Source organism: Channa argus, chromosome 12 (genome assembly GCF_033026475.1).
Source record: "Channa argus isolate prfri chromosome 12, Channa argus male v1.0, whole genome shotgun sequence".
Taxonomy (NCBI): Eukaryota; Metazoa; Chordata; class Actinopteri; order Anabantiformes; family Channidae; genus Channa; species Channa argus.
Genome location: NC_090208.1, coordinates 13,780,461 through 13,803,203, shown reverse-complemented (window position 1 = coordinate 13,803,203; position 22,743 = coordinate 13,780,461). Strand labels below are relative to the sequence as shown.

Here is a 22,743-nt window from a genome sequence, read left to right as displayed (position 1 = left end):
TGTTTATCAATGTTGAAATGTGTTATTTAACACAGTTGCTTTGATCTGTTTGTTTACATCCATATACTTGGATTTTTAAAATTCATCTCATAAAATTAATCTTTACGTCAATGTTTTTTTATTAAACAATTTGTCTGGATGAAAAAACCTAAAGGTTACAGATGACTAGATATTTTTACATCCGTCTTATCTCCCATTTTATTTCACGTAGTCTTTTTATTAATATTCCTTGTCTTAATATATAAAATATTTCTGTTACTGCTGTGTTCATGACTTGTTATTTATGGCCTGTTTTTAGACTGTGGTGTAGTCAGTGCAGATCAAGAGGGCACGAGGAGGGGCAGTAACGAGATGAGTTTTAGTTTGACGACAAACCCATAACCGTACAATGCGTCACTGGGTAACTTTTTTTTTTTAACAAGGTCCTGGAACAATCTCAGCATAATTACTGCAAATGATATAAGACTGAAAAGATGTGTATTATGTTTATGTATATTAATTTGCATGATATATGATTATGATCAAAGCTTTTTAAAGCTTTTGACTGTTTATCAGTTCCGTTAACACTCAGAATGGACTGATTGATTTGTTTTTTATGGTGGTTTACATTAGAGAGACGATACCATTGATTACAGCAAACAACAGCATCATGCACAGAACTTTACAGTATATTCAATGTAGATATGGTTACTGGAATTCCATTTTTTTTAAACTTAAAAACAGTAAAATGCTGCAAATATTAACTATGTTTAATTAAAAGGCTGAAGAATTATTATATCTTTGATGTACATTTTTTTAAGACCCTTGCAATTTTTTCTCACTACTCACAACTATACTGCTCCTAAAATCAGTGTGCATGTACGTGACAGCAGACATTTATCACTGTTGTAAAGAGTCATGGCTCTTCTCTCTCATGACGATTGTGCCAAGAGCTGCAGGGAAGTTGGGAGGATTCCGTGACAGTTGCGCAGAAAGTGTCCCTCACCGTCCGGGAAGTCATAAAAAAGTCCAAAGATCAGGGAGACACAGAGATTAACAAATAGACTGCACAGGTGGGACGGCTTGTCCAGTCTTCTCCACCTGTAGAGCTGCACCAACGCTCCCTTGGACAAAAGGTACGACACGATAAACCGCATCAGAGGTTACATACTATGTCTTTGTGTGCAGATGTTTGTGGTTTTAATGAATTTGGGGCATTGTATTTATAAGTTTTTGTTTCAGAATTTACGATGTGCTACAGAATGTTGGATTATTTTACATTATAGCTACTCATGGTGGATGTATTGAATATCCAGCAGTGTATTTATTGCCTGAACCCAAATCTAAAGAAAAGGCTTTCGTGAACAAAACTAAATTTGTCTAATTTTCTGTTACCTGTGTTTTTTGATCATATACCTGTCACGCCATTGCAGAAATTGTTGATTGCTTTTAGCAGTTGTTGGTTTTCATTTACTTTGACAAGTATAGAGCACGTTTAGAACTTTTTGTCTTTACAAACGAATCACATGTGAATTATTGCTACGTTATTTAACAATAAAATATTTCAGCACAGTACAGTTAATGTTTTATTGTAATTATATATGCCATAGAAATATAAATTTACATAAAAAAGCAGCTGTAGAATAATGTGTCACAAAGAATAATTCAATAATATATGTAAGAGTGCATTTTTCTACATTACAACTGCTTGTTTGTGATACTCAAAGTACAATGTACTAATGTGATGTACATCATTTTTACTTTCATAGCAGAATGTTATTTGTAATTGTTGTAATCGCATTTCTGCTGCTTTTCAATTTCCTCTTTTCATGTGTTCTTCCAACAGGAGTGAGAATAACATGATTGAGATGAAGAGCATTTTGAAAACTGACAGAAGTAGGTTTCTATTTTTATTTCATTAATTCATTACATTACTTATATGCAACTTTTTCTCCAACATGAATGTCTTCGGTGTGAGGAGATAATGTGGCCTCAGAGAACCTGAATTCAATAAGATCCTCATAAAAACTTCCAGTATATCATTTGCGGATCAAATCCAAGATCATAACTCTTCTTTTGTAACAGCTTCGATTGCAGATGGTGGTGACACCATTCAGGCCACTGTTAAAGGCAAAAGAGCAGATGTAACTGTTATTTTAAACCATCAGTATACTGACTTTCTTCCTCTTTCCTCTAGTTTCTGCTCGGCCATTTGAAAAAGTTATTAACTTTCACCCAAATGTTTTTGTCTGGATTTGTCCTCCTGCAGAGGTGAGCATAGCTCTGAAGGCGGAGGACAGCAGCACCACCCAGAGCAGCTCCATTGGGGCCGTGCGCTGGAAGCTGCCGGAGGAAAATGTTCAGGCTCACAGCTCGGTCCCCAGCAGACCCGCGAACCCCAACAACCTCACCAAACAGTCACAGGTACACCACATTTACTGACATTTCTTTTGTTCAGTGCTTTTAATTTCTATATGTTGATGCTGAGGTGATGAACATACCTGGTTGAATCGGTAAAAACATCTACCAAGTTGTACGCCATTGATTGAATTCTGCAGCCCAAAAAACATTTACAATTCTGTTTCTAGCAGCAACATCCTCGTCAGAACAGCCTGAAGGACCTGCGCAGTCTGCAGGAGTGTGTGCAGTTCATCAAGCAATGGAAGGAGCAAGTGGACCAAGTATGCAAGGTAGGACATGAGTGAAGGAGGGAAAAAACTGAGTCAGGGGACCGGCGGGCACACATTTAGGTTGCTATTCGTTGATGTTTTTACTGTGCAAATTCAGAGGCAAAAAAAGGAACTGTACATAAAAGTTCACAGCAGAAGCTATAGCTTGCAAATGTGTACATTTTGATACCCACAGTTAAGAGTTCAATGCTCTCTTGGTTTACACATTACACTCTTTTATTTAGTGTGCAATGAGTTTATCAACCAGACTGCATAAGCGCTGCAGCGGGAAATCATTACTTGGCTGGTTCGTGCAAAGTGATGATTAAGTTGGGTGGACGGGTGGATGCTGATATGAGTCAGTTTATTGGCTTTTACAGCCTGGTTACATGATTGTCTATCCAGCTGCATGGAGACACGGGGCAAAGACATGTGGGGAGCGGCATTAGACATTAAGACATTATATACTTTTTCTGTTTTTTTACAATGTGAGAGGGGCCCTTTTGAAACCTGTAAATAAAAAAAACCCATGTATCAGTATGACTGGGCTGCAATTTGTCTTTATCTTGTGTAACTGTCTAACATATCATTTGCACTTCTAAGAGTGTGTGATTATGTGTTTTAACAGGGAGGAAGTGACCCAGAGGAGGGTTCCAGTAATGAAAAGGCCCAGAGATTAGACAAACGTACTGAATGCAGCCTTGAAGAAAGCAGGAAACTGATCCTCAAGTGGGCAGACGAACTCCATCATGTTGACAAGGTCAGTGCGTCAGTACTTAAAGGGATAATGTTGTAACGATTATTTCTGATCAAAGTTAGCCACTGTAGTTGTGGAAGGTAAACACACACAAAAAAAATTATATCAAGCTTAATTTACTAGTTTTTGTCCCCAGCTTCTCAAAGAAACTCCCTGGGCATCTGAGAGTCAAGAACAAGAAAATGAAAAATTGGACACCAATGAGGAGGCACAACTGAGGATCACAGAGTGGGCAAAGGAGCTGCAGAAGGCAATTGAGGTGGGGAAGCCCAAAGCTCAAATTCCAAAATAGCTGTTGTGTAGGTTTGCATATTATGGGTAAAAAATGTGGGCTCCATGAGAACAGAATGAAGAAAAATACTGGATGCAAAGTTGTTATTTTTATTTATGTATTAGTTTTATAAAACTAAAGCTGTGCTGAATCTTGCAGCTGAATTTGTGAAACTGTTTGCAGACTTGTGGTGTGCAGAGCAATGAGCTGGGCAAAGTTCTGCATCTGCTGGGCATGAAGAACAAACGCCTGGTCAACCTGCTTCATCTGCTGGAGTTCATTACCTGGTCTCTGCTTAAGGAAGACAGCACAGTGAGTCCTGCAAATGCATTTGATCAACACTGAAGAAGTGTATTTAGCAATGTGACTAAAACAAAAGGAAATGGGCTTGAACGTAAAAGCATTTCTAGGGAAGCTTAAAATGAAACAGAAACCAAGACAACTACTTTAAAAAAATAATCATTTTAATCGCTATGATAATTCAGGTTAATTAGAGCAGTAACACACAAAATTGGCTTAAATTCAAAACGATAAAGTTGTTCAGTGCCATGCGGCACAGACATGACCAGCTCACAAACTGACTGTATCTATTATATGGGATTGAACTCTGCTCTTTGATTTGCGTGCATAGCACCAATGAATGGAATCTGTAATCAAGTTTATATAATCCCTGATCTTTATTTGGCCCGATAAACTCCAACAATCAGTCTTTGAAAAACATCAGGACATTTGCAAATGATTTTATAGTTTACATTGAAAAGGTCTTCCCGGAAATGTTACTAAAAGAATATCCTGTAGGTTGATGCAGGGTTTCAACTATTACCTAAACAGACAGAGGGGAGTAAGTTAATCAAATAAAAAAAGCTTTTCCTTTGTAACATAATGTCATTACATTTAGTCTTTTCTTTTTAGAAGATGATTCCACAGTTATGGTTACTGGCAAAGCAAAGGACCTGGAAAGCAGGAATTCCAAGATACATTCCCAATTCAGGTGAGCATTTTTAAAATCATTACATTTTCTTTTGCATCTGATCCCTGAATGTTTCAAGAGAAGAAACAATAACAGCTCATCAAAGGATAACTGACATAATTAAATGTATTGATTTATTCCATCCCAGTAATCATCTCACCATCGTTTAGATTCATTATGCAACTGTTTGTTGGGGTACCAACACATGAGAATCAGCACTTTAGACCACGAACTATCAACATGTCCCTAATTTACTGACTGCCGCTATAATATATTGTCTGTGTCTATGTTTTCAGTTTGGACCTGGATTTGCAGTTCAGCAGGTAAGAACAACCTAAACTTTTTTCATACATAGAGAAACAACAAACATCAAAGTTGCAGTACAAGTTACCTATTTTAATTTTTTTTTAAATCCCTTTATGAACAGATGATGTGATTCTCGACTCCACAACCAACAATTCCTGGCTGCTGCTGTCAGACGACCAGCGGATGGTCCAGGAAGGGCTTTCAGAGACCGAGCAGCCTCAAAGCCCTCAGCGCTTCGACTCCTGGCCCTGCGTGCTGGGCTGGGAGTGCTACGGCAGCGGCCGTCACTACTGGGAGGTGGATATAGCCAACAACGGCTACTGGCGCATTGGATTGACCACTGCCGACTCACAACGGCACGGTCGCTTCCCCATGAGCCCAAAACAGGGCTACTGGGTCCTGTGGCGCAGCACGCACCAGTTCTACGCCTGCACCAAGCCTGAGACATCGCTGCCAATTGGTCTTGTGCCTCGACGTATGGGGATCTACTTAGACTATGAAGAGGGCCAGATCTCTTTCTACAACGCAGAAACAAAGTCTCACATCTACACTTTCACAGCAAACTTCAAAGAAAATTTGTACCCTCTGTTTGCCCCAATGGATGGTCGCACACTCATACGAATTTTACCACCTCACAAAATATCAGTAAACTGAGGAAGACAAACCTTAGTGCAGTTGGATGCAACATTTGGGTGCAACACTATTCTGAAATGTCAAAAAGAGTCACAAAAAGAATTTCATCAACATATTTAATGCACTTTTAGCGAGTGCAAATGTTCCATCACCTATGGTCACGCAAACATTTGCACTGATGTCATTTTCATTAGTTTACTGTAGTTTTTTCTCTTTAACCATTATTGTTACTTCGGATGTTGTAACAATAATGGTTAAGGAGTAGTTTTTAAAAATATATAGTAAAATACAGAAAATAACATTAGTTTGCATTCCCTTGCTAAATTAATTAGAAATGAAATACATTTTTTGATTAAGCAACAATTGTAATTAATGCTTAATGTGCATTAAATACGATGTCGATAAAAAACAAATCTTTGTTTTACCCCTATTAACATTAAAAATAAGGGGATGCAAATTTTTGCACCCAAACATAAATTGTATTGGACATTAGGAATATAATTTAATCTGACTTTAAGTATATAAAGCTAAAATTGTCTTTAAACACACACACACACACACACACACACACACACACACACACACACACACACACACACACACACACATATACTTATGCAATATCAAAGTATTTATTGTATATTTTATTTAGGCAATTTCCTTAGAAATATAAACCCTAAAGGCAAAAACAAAACTTTATTAAAAAAATATTTATTACATAAAGTTCATAGCAAAAGGGAATGTGTGTCCAAAATTGAAGCTAAAACATCTATACATATTTTAAAAAAATATAGACCTTAAAATAGACATTAAATGGTAAAACACATTAGGCATCTTAATACATGAACTTTAAAATGCACAGGATTAACATTCCATATATGTAAAATGCTATGTTTGATACATGTAAGGATTTTCACACAAATCAGCTTTATTTATAAGTGTAGAGCCCTGAGACACATTTCCTCTACTTTTTACTTTGTGAAAGTCTTGACTTCTGGGTAAAAGTGTAGCTGAAGCCAATTTTTGTGTTTATTTGAAATAGTTATAACAATTTCAAAGTGTCTGGTTTACAAGTGCCACCATATTGTAAATAGCAATGTAAATAAAGAAATATAAAACGTGTGTGTGGATCTGTGTGCTGTCAGGACTCTCTCTTACAAACCCAGGGTCCGTATGCGTCACAGTCGGCAGCAAAGACACTCCCACCTCCCCTCAGGTCTGCACAGTCCCTGTGATCAGCGTCCCACTGCACTGTCACCCTACAAAACGCACATGCACAGACGCCGAAGCTAACATGTGTTCAGTGGTGAAACTACAACGTGTTTAGAATAAGCAGGGGATTGATTTATGAAAGTCAATGTATATATGTATATGTATGTATATATGTACTATATAACTCTAATAAAGGTAAAATGAAGTGATTATTATGAGGTTTGTGTGTTAATCTTTGTGAATGTTAACTCAAGTGAGTAATTTACAAAGCAGCACAGTGTATGTCATAGTTCTGCTTTTTTTTTATGAAATAATCTATTTCACAGGGCAATTTTATGTTTTTTTTACAAACAGAAATTATTTTTAATACTAATTTATAGTATAGTGGACATTCAAATCTTTTTATATGACTAGTGTTACCTAACGCCTGTGTATTTTGTTCTACTCATGTTTTACATTTCAGTATGTTTTAGTATATATATTGAGCACTTGAGAATTTAAATAAGCACTTTTTTTTTTGTTTGAGCTGCGACTAACCAGACTCATGCACCAGTGGATCTGGACTTACGGCATGTAATGCTGGACATCCATCCTGTCCAACCACAACCACTGACCCTCTTCCTGGGAGTCTGTCAGTCCCACCCACAAGAACGGAAACCTGGGGAACCTCTGCATCACTGCCTGGATAAATTTCTGGGAACAAAGCAACATTTCGAGGATGTTATTCTCCTTTAGACACAAATTGTACCAGATGATTCCTGATTAGTTATGGTGAAATTAGATTTTTTTTTCCTTGACAGAGTTTCTATTTTATCTCCTCTCCATTTAATGCCAGTTTATGAATTGGCCCGTATAAATACAAATGTGTACAAAGTTACATTCAAGATGAAGTTGTGAAATGTTTTAAAAGATAGAGCCGTATGATGCAAGTGTAAGTTCTCAGGATACGTTCTCTGATCCTAAAACCTGAATGACGGTGGATTTACTACAGAGCTCATGGAGACAAACACAGCCATGAATGATTTGCCTTGGTCGCTTGCCCGGTAGGTGAGAGTGGGGTACGATGAGTCCAGCTTACTTGAGTCACCCTTTAAGTTTGGAAAATGAAAGTGTTGAAAAATGAAAACATGCACCTATAGCTAATTGTAAGGATGTGTCTGTGACAATAGGCCTTAAATGATTTTTTTATTAGAACGACCCAGAGGCTGAACAGACTGACCAATAATAACCAACATCCTGTAAATGACCTTCATGCAGTTAACGAGGTGATGAACAGGTTCGGTAAAGGGAACTGAAATGAATGTGCTGATGGTCTAAATTTGAAGCATCTTTAATGCTTTCCAGCCCAGTCATGCTCAGGATCAGGGCTGCGCCATATCCTATAAGCAGTATAAACCCATATGAGCCCTTGAGAAAATACTTTGGATTTGCTTTCCTCAGAGAGACCCAAGGTAATTGATTCACAGGGTTTTATACATTAGTAAATCCCCAGCATATTTGATATAGATCGATGAGGGCGAGTCAACTTACCCACTGGCTCATCTTACCCCGCTCTCCCCTCTGGGTTAACTACAGCCCTTGTGCTTCCATGGAGAAAAGTATGAATATCGTCTCTCACAGTTACCATCTCTGCTGAGTCTTTGATCACAGCCAGACTGCTGTTGTGGAGCTGGCAGAACTCAACGCTCTCCCCCCACTGACGATTCTCCTGAAGTCCCACTGAGAAGAAGTAGCAGTGCCCGCTCCACCACAACCAGCTGCCTGGACACAAACTGCACCTGGGGTCTTCAAACAGCAGGGAAAAACAGTGGTTTAGGGTGAAAACCACTAATGGAAGTAATGCACCAATGAAAGATTCACATGTCTTTGCAGGATATCGGTTATATATATATATATAAGTGTGAATCACCTCGAGTGGCAGTGTGGAGCACCGGGTTTAGATCATGCTGCTCTTTGTGGCACTGGGGCAGTTGCTCTGTCAGCTGCTCTCCTGAAGTTTTGAGGGTCTGATCCACATCTGCTGCTGCTCTCCACACCACTGACAAATCAGTGTTTTACACAAGAAAATGAGTGAACCCAAGTCCTTTCTACCGTCACATTGTAATTGACAGAAAAAGTGGAGAATGAGTTATTGTTATTTACACTAGGGCCACAAACTGAGGTTAACAAAAACATTGGTGAGGAAAACGGTCACATATGTTTTCTCCTACGTTGGATGATTTTAGAAGGTTTGAAAGTTAGCAAAGGCAAAATTTATCCTATGTTTAACATATTTTTATTTAATACATAAATTATCAGTACATACAGGGGGGTCTAAACGTCTTGGATCACGCAAAAAATCTGTGATATTTTTATGTAAAGCTGGAAGTAATCAGCAAGTTTGAGGATATAAAGTCAAAAGAAAGTGTGACACGTAAAAATAACTAGAAATATTTGTGAGTCCCTGAGATGAACAACAGACAGACTCTTTTAATAGTATATCTGCTTTAGGTGCCCGATCGCCCTTTAAATAAAACTGATCCAGTTATCTCATACAAACGCCTCTTGCTACTTAGTCAGACATATTCTGCTGGGAACCTGAGGCACAGCCATACTAATAATTATATCAGCTGAACAGCTGCAGCTTGATTTACTTGAACTAGCCTCTGCTGAGTGTAGAGTAGTCGCAGACATTTTTCAGATGTGTCATTCACTGGGCTGCGTGCTTTCAAGTTCAGATTTCTACTCACTACATAAAACTAAGGCCAAAAAGACTCCAGTGACCAGGATCATTGTTGCCGTGGCAGCAGCCGCCCCAGCCGCCACGCGACAGGTTTGACAGGTCCCAGCATCTGTGCACATATAAAAATGTAACAATTGTGAAAGAAACATTTGAGATATTTGTATAGACTTTAAAAACACAGATTTGAACCAAATTTGTTTGTGTAAGAATTTAACTTATATTCGAGCTACATATTCAATATGCACAGGATATGTGTGTCACTATGAGATTGTTATGTGTAGGTTACTAAAGTCACACCATGTTGCAGGTTGGACAATAACAAGCAAAGCCACTGTTTTTTTCCAAGTATCAAAGTTCACGTATACATTCCCTGTTCTTAGAAAGTTTCTCTGTTTTATCTAAATGATTCAAAAGTCAAAGGGTGAAATGAACTGCACAGACACGTAAACACGTGAAACGTAGTTACAGAATTTCCATTAGAGAGTTCACATGATAAAATGAAGATATTTACTAACTTAAAGGTCTTTACAGAGCTTTTGAAAATTAGGTTTGAACGTCACCCAAGTTTTTAAAATGACAAAAACTAAACAAATAAGGACTATTTATATTAAATGTTAAAATGATCTTTTCTTTTTGTTCAATCTCTTCCTATACCACTCCACTTTAAGGAGTGGTCAGTCTTTAATAACTGACCTGCAGATGCTTCCCTCTTCGCCTCGTTGTCTAGGTGTCTTTCCACGTTCATATTTCATGCTCTGCCACTGTTTCACATGTTTGTTAACGCACATTCACATTTTCGCACATTTAGCAGAAAAGAAAGTGACCAGTCCGCCCCTTCCTCAAATTTCAACCGCTCTCTTCCACAGCAGAGCTCAAAAATACATTTAGGCCTAAGAAACAAAAAACATTTAAGAGAGGAAGCTGGCAGCATGTGCAGGGTACCAACAGTTCACATGTACAGTAACTATTCGTAACGTCACCATCTCAGATCCTGGAGGTGTTAAACTGAACCTACCATCTTTGTCACTGCTGCACTGACGGTTTTAAGAGCCACTTCTCTCTGTATGTTTATCTGCAGACTCAGGGTCAAGGTGACTCTCACCTTAAGATGCAATCTAGTTTGTTTGCTGTTGAAAGGTACAATAATACACATGTAATTCATGAATCAGGGAAAAGGGAAGACTGACTTATTAAATTTCCCTTGTAATTTTCTTAGTTTTTCTTTCTACTATTCTTGGTTTTTAAGTTTCCGCTTACAATTGAAGATGCTACTTTTCTATTATTTCTCAGTCTGTTAATGACAAAAATAACAGTTATGATTTATAATGGTTCATTTATTTAACCACAGTTAATAATGAATATGGTCTTGTTTAGAAGTTATATTATTAACACAATAGTGTACACTAATATATATTATATATAATAATATATTCCAGGAAGACTGCAAACATAGAAGCTGAGATATAAAACAAGGTACAAAATATTAGAAAGGAGAACAAGATAAGAGTATGTTAATTTAATTTGAAGTGGGAAAATGTGTTTTATTTATTTGGTTACAACAGGATCAGATGGAAACCTGTTACTGCCAGAGGAACTATAGAGAAGTGAAACATGATAAAATAAAACAATGATCATGGTGAGTCAAATTTTGACTTACTCCTGAAAGTCATGGCAATGAGGCAAAGCGTAACAGAAACACACTTCTCGTCAGGTTTATTCTTGAAAATTATGATTTTTTTTGCCCTTAATGCTTCCACACATTGAAAACCATGATTATAGAAAAAGGGAGAATGTAATGACTATTGTTCACATTTGATAAACTCCCTGTAATAATCTTGTCCCTTTAAGAAGTTCATTTAAAATCTTAAGCAAACTGATCAGATCACACTTAATGAAAAAAAACATGGTAAAAAAAATGAAAGTTACACAACCATTATCTTAGGTGACTTACATATATTTTAATATTATACTTACTTTATATATATTGTCCTTTACAGGTGCTGTAAAAGTTGCAGTAAAGTTTCAGTAACTCATACACCCTGTTATTTCTAGTGTATTAGAACAGTATTGTATTGCATGTTAATTATATGAAGTCCTCCCTTAAAACTCTTGATAATTAAAACAGCATTTTTTTATATTTATTTAGTCAAATCAGACACATGTATTGAAGCTTTTTACAACTAGGACAAAAACAGTAGTGAAATGAAATTTTTCTTTATAAATGCTCATGTAAGCAAAATTTTGGCATTCTGCTGTATGTCAGTGGTTCATTTTGACCACTATTAATCCTTTAAACCTTTTAATTTTAACAGTAAAAGACTGTGCTCTTGTTTTATTGGATCATTCAAATTGCGAAGATTGAAATAATTATAACTTATTACATTTTGTAACTAATTATCACACACATACACTTAAGCTTTTAAAATTAACATGTCAGGGAAAAAAACTTTAAGAGGACGTTTATGTTGCGGCATTTTCACTGGTCAGATTGTCTAGTTTCCAGAAAACACCCCCCAACATTTCTGTGAAAGTTGAGTTCAACTGCAACAAAACACAGAGAAGTTAATCAAAAAAACTAAAAATATTACTTCTCACACATTCACAATTACTGCACATGTCCCATGTACTTTAGTAGAGATGAAAATCTGAATAAAACTTAAATCTTTGTCATGTTTACCCCATGTGGTGACCAACATACCTTCTCATAAATTTGCTTGCTTGTGGTGGAGTTGGAACAGTAGAGAAGGATTTCAGATGAGCACATCATCGACAAACTGATTTGAATTTTGTTTTGCACTGAAGAACAAAAAGAGATGTGTAAAGAGGAAGTTGGAACAAGGAGGTACACACACCAATGCTGTAAAATTTGCATGAGCAGGACAAATAATGTCCACTGAACTCAAACAGCAAAATATTCTTAGTTTGTACCAGTTATACACACAGGATATATGGACCTTAAGTAAGTTTAGCATTTTTAGTCTTTTAACTTACAGTACCAGTATATTATTCTAAATTAGATCTTTTTTTCTGAAAATATATTTTCACTTTTAATAACTAGCCTATAATCATTGTGTAAAATCACTGTGTAAAACTCTTTTTACTACGTTTTACCATAATTACATAATCACTGTTGCTTAACAAACGTTACTTTGGTGCTTTATGTAAAATTCAGATATTCAGCTTAGTGGTTTTAGTTGAGTAAAAGATTTGAAGTGGTACTTGTACCACCTGCACACGGTGTGTTTTGATTCTGCAGACTGCTCAGAGGGGCCATGCTGAGCCTTGTCCTCCATAACATTATTAAGCCCCCCAGTATTAATGTTTTTGCTGATCAGATCAAAATAAGACTAATTTTTAAAATACTGCTTCTAGCGTGGTGCATTTAATTAAGCACCAAAAATAGATTTGTGAATAATTTTCAATGAATAACAGCCAACCGAATGATATTTTTCATTGTTGCTCATCAATTGTCTCAACAATTCTGAAAGCTCAATTTTGGTAAAAATGGTCACTTTGAGCAAACTACTTGGGAAAATCTTTTGATAATGTATTTACTTGTTTCTAACAGGTTACAACATTCACACTCAAGAGTCTTATCCTCTCACCTGTGTATTGTGTCACAGTTGCTGCTTTGCTTTTCAATTCACCGGCCAATGTTATAACTTCAAACTGGTAATTGGTGCCCGAATTCAAGTTACTGAATTTGTAGCTGGTTTGGTTAGTCACTTTAGTAGACCATCTCTGACCCCAGAAACTGGAATTGATATTGATCAGGTATGTGGCAGTTGCTATGTTTACAGGGGGAGTCCACTCGATTTGGATTTCCTTTTGATTCCAGTAACTGACCATAGCATTAGTAGGCGGTGATGGCACTGAACAAAGGCAAGAGAGAAAAATAAAGATGGCAAATGATATTAAGTTGCAGTCGGATTTTCATAAAATTTGTGAGAATAATTGTTTTCCAAATGTCTAATCTATAACGCTTTCATCAAAACAATCTCTATACTTGATTCTATCTATGGTTGACATTTCCTCTGCAACTTTCAGTGCATATATTATTTTCTGTAGAGTTATTGCACTGCTGAATGCGACAGGAACAACATACAAAACTGCAAGCGGCCACAGGACACAAGTTCAACCATGTTAACTATTAAAACACACTGAAAGGAGAAAGGTGACTCACAGGTGAATTTGGAGCTGTTTACTGGTGGACTTTGGAAATTTCCACTAATAGCGTAGACCTTCACTGTGTAGTTGGCAGCAGTTTTTAGTTTGATAAACTCCACTGAATTAACCTGTACTATCGTCTCATTCACAGGTTCTCCTTCCAGCTGGAGATTAACCTTGAAAGTTAAACCGGTACCAGTAGGACTGTTCCAGGAAGCAGTAAGGGTGCTATCTGTTGTGTTCAAGGTCAGGTTTGAAACTGGGCTTGGAGCTATGAAGGAATCACAAAGTTGGATTAGTGAAATTCAAAATAGCACAGCAGAGTACTTGTTCTCAATAACAACAGTCAACTGCAAATCCATTAGAAAGAGTTACTGGTGTAGCTGGAAGTGGTCACAGTTTCTCCCTCCAGAGAGGAATTGGCCTGCGCTGTGACATTGAATGTTATCTCGGTGCCTGGTAAAAGTCCTTCTACTCTGAATGAGGTTTCCTTCACCACAGTATTATTCAGTGTTCTGTTAGCAAGAGAAACATGATTGTTAGAAGTTTGCCTCTCTGAAGATGTGAAGAATTAAAGCATAATATCAGTTTATTACAAGTTGATTTAAATTCGGAAGTCTCTGACTGCAGATGGCTGTCAAGAAAAACTGAGAACGCCCTGTGCAATAAAGCATTATTTTTTATTTGCCTTTAACCTTAAGTAGTTATTTAGATGAAGGTTAAATGCATTAAGTCTTCACTGCAGACATCTACAGCTAATATGTTTAGAGAATACATCCATAGCGGGAGGTTTATTATATTTATAACAAGTTGGATATTGTAACTTTAATTTTCACATACTTGGTAGAGTTTTATAGTTTTTATTTTTCTCTAGATCACTATGTTAAATTGAACAGCTCCCTCTTGGACAAGATGAAGCAGGGCTTCAGGTGAAAGAGTCGCAGACCTGGTCAACGGTTCAAATTAGCAAGGCTCAGAAACTCTGTGAACATTATCATCTAAAAGGGGAGACTCCTGCAGAAAATAACATATAAAAATAAATATAATAATACATACATATTTTTTTCCAAAACGAGCACCCTGTAACCTGTGACTCCTCCCACAGGTGGGCCCCATTTGAGCGTCAGTGAGGTGTCGGTATTGTCAGACACTATTAGGTTGGACACTTTACCAGGCTCTGAAAGAGGAAGTGAACAGATATGCATAAAACAGTTCTAAGATTACCCTGTTTGCTGATCACAGAGACATCGCCGTTCAGGACAAATGTGGTTCCAAATTGGCTTCACTGATTTGAATTTTATATTATGTAAATATCTGGTATTAACAGCGTACCCTCATAAATGAAAAAAAGACACTGTTTTATACAATGTAAACTCACTGGTAAATACTTGGATGGTTGATGGTTCGCTCCATTTAGAGGTGTCGTTGACTCCTGAGATGACAGTGAAATTGTATAGGGTTCCAGGTGTTAAACCGGTGACAACCTCAGACGTAGTTTTAGTGTCAATGTAATTATCGTTGTATTCAACACGATAAAAATCAGTATTTCCCTCTGGTTTGTTCCAGCTCAGCATAACAGAGGTGTCCTGCTGCATGGGGACATTGAGGTGATCCACTTTGTTAGGAACTGAAAAAAGAAGACATAATTATTACTTAATTTTTTCTAAATCAGTTTACAACATAGATCATTAAACTGACTTTCTGCTTGTTTGCATTTTCTTTGTGTTTGTCTTTAAGTATTTTTTACCAAAAAGCATTTTCTGAGCAGTAAACAATGCTTACTATACACAAAAGGAAAATGTTTTGTATGAATGGTAACAGTGAGTCTGGTAAATGTGTTTAAATTTGTATAAAAATTGAACGAGTTTTTGACTCTTACAGGTTAAATTAAAAAACAAAACAAGTTATAAATCACATCCTTGTGATTATATTTTATATGTGAAATATGTGCTATAAAAGACCACTTTTTATATCTAAGTCTTTCCTCATCCTGTAAAAGGTTCTGATTGAATTATCTTGGGTTAGGGTTAGGGTTAGTGGGGTTAGGGTTAGGCTAACCCCTTACCCACACATTATGTGTGAAGGGACCACAGCCACAAAGATGGTGGCATTAAACTTGAGACTTATGCTTTGTCAAAGCAACTAGTGGAGACTAGAGGAGATGTATCAGAAATAAGTAAATTTAGTGCAATTTAATTCGGGGCCCGGGTTAACAACGACCGCCACCGGTGCTGTTGACCTACAGGGTACCGGTGGAAATTGGACTACTGTTGGTCGAAGACGAAGAAGAAGAGGAGGAAGGTGTGTTCGTAGGCAGAGAGAGAAGAGGAAAGCTAAGAATGTAGGACTGACAGTAGGGACCTTGAATGTTGGTACTATGACAGGGAAGGCTAGGGAGTTGATCGACATGATGCAGAGAAGGAAGGTGGACATACTGTGTGTCCAGGAGACCAGGTGGAAAGGTAGCAAGGCTAGAAGCTTAGGAGCAGGGTTCAAGTTGTTTTACCATGGGTCAGATAGGAAGAGAAATGGAGTAGGAGTTATATTGAAAGAGGATTTTGTGAGGAATGTTCTAGAGGTGAAAAGAGTATCAGACAGGTTGATGAGTCTGAAGCTGGAAGTTGAAGGGGTGATGTTCAATGTTGTGAGTGGTTATGCCCCACAGGTAGGATGTGAGTTAGAAGAGAAGGAGAAATTCTGGAGTGAGTTAGATGAAGTGATGCAGAGCATCCCCAGAGGTGAGAGAGTTGTCATTGGTGCAGATTTCAATGGGCATGTAGGTGAAGGGAACAGAGGTGATGAGACTGTTATGGGCAGGTTTGGTGTTCAGGACAGGAACGCAGAAGGTCAGATGGTGGTTGACTTTGCAAAGAGGATGGAAATGGCTGTAGTAAACACTTTCTTTCAGAAGAGGCAGGAACATAGGGTGACGTACAAGAGCGGAGGGAGAAGCACTCAGGTAGACTACATCTTGTGTAGACGTTGTAATCTGAAAGAGATCAGTGACTGTAAAGCATTGGTAGGGGAGAGTGTAGCCAGACAACACAGGATGGTGGTGTGTAAAATGATGCTGGTGGTGAGGAAGATAAGGAGGACTAAGGCAGAGCAGAGGACGAAGTGGTGGAAGTTGAAAAAGGAAAAATGTCGTTTAGTTTTCAGGGAGGAGCTGAGACAGACTCTGGGTGGTTTGGAGGTGCTTCCAGATGACTGGACTACTACAGCTAATTTGATCAGGGAGACAGGTAGGAGGGTACTCGGTGTGTCATCTGGAAAGAGGAAAGCGGACAAGGAGACTTGGTGGTGGAACGAGGAAGTTCAGGAGTGTATACAGAGAAAGAGGTTAGCTAAGAAGAAGTGGGACACTGAGAGGACTGAAGAGAGTAGACAGGAGTACAGGGAGATACAGCTTAAGGTGAAGATAGAGGTGGCAAAGGCCAAACAAAGAGCATATGAGGACTTGTATGCTAGGTTGGACACTAAAGAGGGAGAGGTGGATTTGTACAGGTTGGCCAGACAAAGAGATAGAGATGGAAAGGATGTGCAGCAGGTTAGGGTGATTAAAGATAAGGATGGAAATGTATTGACAGGTGCCAGGAGTGTGATGGGAAGATGGAAGGAGTACTTTGAAGAGTTGATGAACGAGGAAAATGAAAGGGAACGAAGAGTAGAAGAGGTGACTGGTGTGGAGCAGGAAGTAGCAAAGATTAGTAAGAGTGAAGTGAGGAGGACATTGAAGAGGATGAAGAGCGGAAAGGCAGTTGGTCCTGATGACATACCTGTGGAGGTATGGAAGTGTCTAGGAGAGGTGGCAGTAGAGTTTTTGACTAGTTTGTTTAAAGAGATCTTGGAGAGAGAGAGGATGCCAGAGGACTGGAGGAAAAGTGTACTGGTACCAATTTTTAAGAACAAGGGAGATGTGCAGAGCTGTGGCAACTACAGAGGAATAAAGCTGATGAGTCACACAATGAAGTTGTGGGAAAGAGTAGTGGAAGCTGGGCTAAGGGCAGAGGTGAACATTTGTGAGCAGCAATATGGTTTCATGCCTAGAAAGAGTACAACAGATGCAGTATTTGCTTTGAGGACGCTGATGGAGAAGTACAGAGAGGGTCATAGGGAGTTGCATTGTGTCTTCGTAGATTTAGAGAAAGCGTATGACAGGGTGCCGATAGAGGAGCTGTGGTATTGTATGAGGACGTCTGGAGTCGCAGAGAAGTATGTTAGAGTGGTGCAGGACATGTATGAGAGCTGTAAGACAGTGGTGAGGTGTGCTGTAGGTGTGACAGAGGAGTTCAAGGTGGAGGTGGGTCTGCATCAAGGATCGGCTTTGAGCCTCTTCTTGTTTGCTCTGGTGATGGACAGGCTGACAGATGAGGTTAGACAAGAATCTCCCTGGACTATGATGTTTGCAGATGACATTGTGATTTGTAGTGAGAGCAGGGAGCAGGTGGAGGAAAATCTAGAGAGGTGGAGGTCTGCTCTGGAAAACAGAGGAATGAAGCTTAGCCGCAGCAAGACAGAATACATGTGTGTCAATGAGAGGGACCCAGGTGGAATGGTGAGGTTACAGGGAGCAGAGGTGAAGAAGGTGCAGGACTTTAAGTACTTAGGGTCAACGGTTCAGAGCAACGGTGAGTGTGGAAAAGAGGTGAAGAGGCTAGTGCAGAGAGGTTGGAACGGGTGGAGAAAAGTGTCAGGTGTGTTGTGTGATAAAAGAGTATCAGCAAGAATGAAAGGAAAGATGTTCAAGACGGTGGTGAGACCAGCAATGTTGTTCGGCTTAGAGACAGTTGCACTGAAGAAAAGACAGGAGGCAGAGCTGGAGGTAGCAGAGCTTAAGATGTTGAGGTTCTCTTTGGGAGTGACGAGGATGGACAGGATCAGGAATGAGGACATCAGAGGGACAGCTCATGTTAGATGTTTTGGAGATAAAGTCAGAGAGGCCAGATTGAGGTGGTTTGGACATGTTCAGAGGAGAAACTGTGAATATATCGGTAGAAGGATGCTGAGGTTGGAGCTGCCAGGCAGGAGGTCTAGAGGAAGACCAAAGAGGAGATTTATGGATGTAGTGAGGGAGGACATGAAGTTAGGTGGTGTGAGTGAAGAGGATGCAGAGGATAGAGTTAGATGGAGGCACATGATTCGCTGTGGCGACCCCTGAAAGGGAGCAGCCGAAAGGAAAAGAAGAAGAAGAAGAAGTGCAATTTAATATTGATATGTTGTATTTTAAAGATAGTGAGTAGGTGTTTTAGTCAAAGATGTCCTGTTGAGAAAATGATGAGCCCAGATTTAGTCAATTTAGTAATTTAGTAATTTCTGATGATTATTGTAGCCTTGACATGTAATGGTGCTCTGGTTCTCTGCGCTAAAACAATCTTATTAAAACCCTGTGGTCATGACCCACATCACCTTTCATTCCTACTTCAGGTGTAGAGTATATTGTACAGTAATATTGTTTGCCAAATGTTACTCACTGGTGTAGAAATTGGCTTCCTGAGGGTTGTTGATGTCTCTCTCACATTTAATAGCAAAAACCTTGACCATGTAGCCGGAACCTGCCGTCAGGCCCTCGAGTTTATAGCTCAAATCCAAAGTCACTTTCTTTGTCTGTGAACCGTTTATAGGCGTAACCTCCAAACGGTACTCGCTGGTGCCATTAGGCCCGGGCAGCCACGTGAGAAGGGCAGCAGAGGCAGTCACGTTGGTCACATTGACGTTGCCATCAAAACGATCTGTGATTGGAAATGAAATGATGATTGTTAATTGTCAGTGTTCTAGAGATATTCCGCAAGGAAAATTATACAGTAAGTGATAATTATATTTGATTCATTCACATTTGCAGAAAATATATTTTATAATAAGGCTCAAAGAAGTGTTCTTCATGTGATGACCTAACACTCTCTCTCGAAAAGCTGCAACTGCATTCTAAGATGCATAGGTAAATCATGCACATGTACACTTTTGGTCGTTGATGAACACGCCACAAAGACCGTGTTGTATTGGAGAGGGTCTAACCCCATCCCTTGACCTTATAATAATTTGAACTTGTCAGAGTCACTCAGATCTTTACGTTTGATCCATTTTTCCAGATTACTTCAAGATCCCAATGTTTACCTACTAATAATAGCCCATTATAATAATCACGGTTATTCCCTTCAATTATCGGTGGTTTTAATGCTGTGGTTAATCAGTGTACCTATGTTTAATGCAGTGATCGGTTTGTTGTACGAGACCTAAAATGCCAACAAAGGTGCTTTAAATGAGTCCTACCTTCATAACAAACAAAAGGCAGAAGGTCCGTGCAGTTCTTCTCAACCCAAGCCCCAGTGCTGAGCATGGCCACACAGGAGTCTTCAATATAATCCTTATTAGGATTGGGGAGGTCTGGGATGGCCATCGGTGTTCGCACACATGCTGCTTCTAATGGCAGTGTGGTTGCAGGTGTGGTGCTCTGGCTGCTTGTGGTTCTTGTCATGTTTTGGGTGATGGAATTAATGAGTTCAGCATAACTGGTCACATTTTGGTCAGTGACATTGATGTCCATCCAGTTTTGAGATACATTGCTAAAGTTGGTATTTGGTAAGCTGGTTGTTGTGAATGTGCTTGAGAAGCTTGTCGTTAATGGGGTTGTCGCTGTTGGGCAGGTGCAGGAGCAGCTGCAGCAATCTATTTTAGGCAACGGGGATTTGAACACAGGCCAACCAGGATACCAGTTCTGGAAGGCAAGGGGGTCCCCGTTTGCCCAGCGGGACCAAGGCATACCGCGGTTGCTGGTGGAGTTGTCGGTGGAGTTGCTGGGGGAGTATACGTACTTACGGAGGCCAATCCAGGCGTCAGAGGTGACATGTAGGGCGATCACGTATGCGTCGGTAGGTAAGACTGTCACCAGGTCTTTGAAACACGTCTGACAGAAGGTGAAAGACTACAGTCACTCATTTACAACTGAGCTGAACAGTAAGAAGGTCTTCTTTAAAATTATTTAATACATTTACAGATGTGAAAAAGAAAATGGAAATAACTCTGCGATGTCAGGATATGATTTTTACTAAAGACACTCCATGGCCACGGTACAGAGGTACTTCCCTTTGATTACTGTGGTGTAAAACACTCACATAGGATACACGCCAATCAGCCACAATGTTAAAACTAGTGTACTTGGAGGACAAGGGTCAGCATGGCCACGCTGAGCACTCTGCAGCTACACAGCCCCATACACAACTAAATGTGATAACCTTTTTGCAGGAGTGGTAGAAATACACAAACTCAATACTTCAATATTCGCCTAAAAACAATCTACACTACAAGTACCACTTCAGATCTTTTACTCAAGTACGAGTGTACTATGCCGATTATCTATATTTTACTTAAAGTACAGTTGAAAAAGTACTCCACTAAGAAAACAATGTATTTTAAACAGTACTGATAATTATGGTAAAACATGTAAAGTAATTAATAAGAAATAAGGGTCAAAGACCACTGTGGGTAAAGGGGGAGCTGATTTTAACCACTTAATCTCCATTGATTTTAACCTCTAATGATATATAAGTATTTACGAATCTTTTCCACTCATGTTTGGCTGCTTGTCAGCCTGCAGCCTGAAGTTGCTTTGTCTGTCTGTGCAGCAGACGTCCATTGTTGTCTTTAAACTATTACAAAACACATGGGGCAGACTCAGCGCTCCACAGGATTAAATGTTTCTTTTCTTTTTTTGGACGACAAGAGAGGTCCATGACACGGACAACGAAACTCTAGGCTGCAGGCTGAAAAGCGACCAAACACTAGTAAAGATTCAGCGTTGGTTTTACAGCGTGTATGGTTAGTGTGGACAATAGGATTAATTTAGAGGTTTGCCTACACAGTGGTATTCTCAGAAGTGGCATAAAGCCTGCCAGCTCTTACACTATACCTCTGGAGGTGCCTTAAAAGAGCATCAGATGTGACCATTGTAAAAAATACTGTAGTCACTTGTTAACACCTCTTTAGCCTTCTCCCATTATGCACTCCTATTTTTAATAACACTGAACAATCCATCCAGAACCTCTCAACTTTGCAGCAATAAGATTGAATGAAGTAAGCATTTTGACCTAAAAATTATCTTAGTGGCCCTTTTGTGAAGGTTCATGTTGTACCTTGCAGTGGTTCCTGGCATTATCCCAGGTGAGACTATCATTCTGGGTGAAGTACAGCCTCTCTGCAGTGCTGCACATCAAGTTCAGAGCTGAAGTGAGACAAAGAGATAAGAAAACACATCCAACATTTGGAGATTTCAGCTGTTGTGCTTTAAGTAATTCCTAGTCTGCTACAATGTTTTTTTCTTAAAAAAAAAAAGGAAATAAAAAAGGACAAGGGATTAGTATCGAGCAAGTCATGACATACTCGTATGGTTCACTGAACTTCTTGGTATTACTAATGCAGTAAACCATTACATTTTTGATAGATTGGGCTGATTACGTGTTACCATCTTTTTTTTTAAACCAACAGTATGATCTAAGAACTTTGACTAGTAAATTTAACATTGTGGGGGGTTTTAGGTGGTTGAGCACACAAAACAGGACACAAAAGGACTAACAGCTTTGGGTAAATGCAACAAGAATTTACCACAATTGTATGATGCAGACTAACCCTGAAGGTAATTTAATAAAAAGGTTTAATCATTAATATCAGTTATTATTCACAGCCTAGGGTATAAAAACTCACCACAGCACAGAAACACACAGACTTTAACGCCAAGACACCTCCCCATGTTGGTTTCCAACTGACCTGAGACTGAAGGTAAACAGCTACTTTAATTCAAACTGAAAACAGAAGGAACAAAACAATATACACATTTTTACGGAGTTAGACACTAACACTAGAGGAACAAACAAACCCACCCCAAAAAAGCTCAGACTACATACCCACACTAAAAGATGCTTCCCAACTCCCGGGAAATGAGGAAATGATGTCTCAGAATGAGTGTGCTGAAATAACACCAGCACATCTCTTCCACCAACAGGTAATAAGCAGTACATTTGAATATCAAAATAAGGCACCATTCACCTCAGGGGGAAATGGCAACCT

The 22,743-nt window shown here is 38.9% G+C and overlaps 3 protein-coding genes across 6 annotated transcripts; 1 reads left to right on the top strand and 2 right to left on the bottom strand.

Annotated features, from left to right (window-relative positions):
• The first annotated feature begins 1,011 nt into the window (after window positions 1–1,011).
• Window positions 1,012–6,181, top strand: si:dkey-219e21.2 (nuclear factor 7, brain). Of its 3 annotated transcripts, none has more exons than XM_067525406.1 (10): window positions 1,012–1,115; window positions 1,826–1,875; window positions 2,249–2,403; window positions 2,571–2,669; window positions 3,277–3,408; window positions 3,542–3,664; window positions 3,860–3,988; window positions 4,589–4,667; window positions 4,943–4,969; window positions 5,074–6,181. In XM_067525406.1, exons 2-10 carry the CDS (start codon window positions 1,839–1,841, stop codon window positions 5,604–5,606), a joined length of 1,314 nt encoding a protein of 437 aa, XP_067381507.1. In that variant the 5' UTR covers window positions 1,012–1,115; window positions 1,826–1,838; the 3' UTR covers window positions 5,607–6,181. The 3 variants fall into 3 exon arrangements, with proteins under 3 accessions (XP_067381507.1, XP_067381506.1, XP_067381505.1); XM_067525405.1 differs by having other exon boundaries at window positions 2,568–2,669; window positions 4,592–4,667; XM_067525404.1 differs by having other exon boundaries at window positions 2,568–2,669.
• Window positions 6,182–6,333: 152 nt separating this feature from the next.
• LOC137138319 (CD209 antigen-like protein E) lies at window positions 6,334–10,708 on the bottom strand. Its single transcript, XM_067525408.1, has 6 exons — window positions 10,213–10,708; window positions 9,527–9,628; window positions 8,707–8,835; window positions 8,422–8,582; window positions 7,366–7,490; window positions 6,334–6,844 (listed from the first exon to the last, which is right to left on the bottom strand). Exons 1-6 carry the CDS (start codon window positions 10,262–10,264, stop codon window positions 6,727–6,729), a joined length of 687 nt encoding a protein of 228 aa, XP_067381509.1. The 5' UTR covers window positions 10,265–10,708; the 3' UTR covers window positions 6,334–6,726.
• Window positions 10,709–11,020: 312 nt separating this feature from the next.
• Window positions 11,021–22,701, bottom strand: LOC137137273 (receptor-type tyrosine-protein phosphatase eta-like). 2 transcript variants are annotated; one of them, XM_067523338.1, is made up of 12 exons: window positions 22,581–22,701; window positions 22,381–22,449; window positions 21,813–21,901; window positions 19,954–20,587; window positions 19,158–19,415; window positions 15,065–15,313; window positions 14,743–14,863; window positions 14,062–14,201; window positions 13,703–13,957; window positions 13,125–13,391; window positions 12,218–12,315; window positions 11,021–12,060 (listed from the first exon to the last, which is right to left on the bottom strand). In XM_067523338.1, exons 2-12 carry the CDS (start codon window positions 22,424–22,426, stop codon window positions 11,980–11,982), a joined length of 2,238 nt encoding a protein of 745 aa, XP_067379439.1. In that variant the 5' UTR covers window positions 22,427–22,449; window positions 22,581–22,701; the 3' UTR covers window positions 11,021–11,979. The 2 variants fall into 2 exon arrangements, with proteins under 2 accessions (XP_067379439.1, XP_067379440.1); XM_067523339.1 differs by having other exon boundaries at window positions 22,381–22,478; window positions 22,581–22,690.
• Window positions 22,702–22,743: the final 42 nt, after the last annotated feature.

Excerpts from the sequence above, each read along its gene's own strand:
- si:dkey-219e21.2 (XM_067525404.1), top strand. The coding sequence starts at position 1,839 with ATGATTGAGATGAAGAGCATTTTGAAAACTGACAGAA. Across the intron at positions 3,409-3,541 it reads AACTCCATCATGTTGACAAG|CTTCTCAAAGAAACTCCCTG; the intron begins GTCAGTGCGTCA and ends TTTTGTCCCCAG. Across the intron at positions 3,989-4,588 it reads TGCTTAAGGAAGACAGCACA|AAGATGATTCCACAGTTATG; the intron begins GTGAGTCCTGCA and ends TTTTCTTTTTAG.
- LOC137138319 (XM_067525408.1), bottom strand. The coding sequence starts at position 10,264 with ATGAACGTGGAAAGACACCTAGACAACGAGGCGAAGAGGGAAGCATCT. Across the intron at positions 7,491-8,421 it reads TCAAAGACTCAGCAGAGATG|AAATTTATCCAGGCAGTGAT; the intron begins GTAACTGTGAGA and ends CTTTGTTCCCAG. Across the intron at positions 6,845-7,365 it reads GATGTCCAGCATTACATGCC|GGTGACAGTGCAGTGGGACG; the intron begins GTAAGTCCAGAT and ends TGCGTTTTGTAG.
- LOC137137273 (XM_067523338.1), bottom strand. The coding sequence starts at position 22,426 with ATGGGGAGGTGTCTTGGCGTTAAAGTCTGTGTGTTTCTGTGCTGTG. Across the intron at positions 21,902-22,380 it reads CTGTGTGTTTCTGTGCTGTG|CTCTGAACTTGATGTGCAGC; the intron begins GTGAGTTTTTAT and ends GTCTCACTTCAG. Across the intron at positions 20,588-21,812 it reads ATGCCAGGAACCACTGCAAG|ACGTGTTTCAAAGACCTGGT; the intron begins GTACAACATGAA and ends ACCTTCTGTCAG.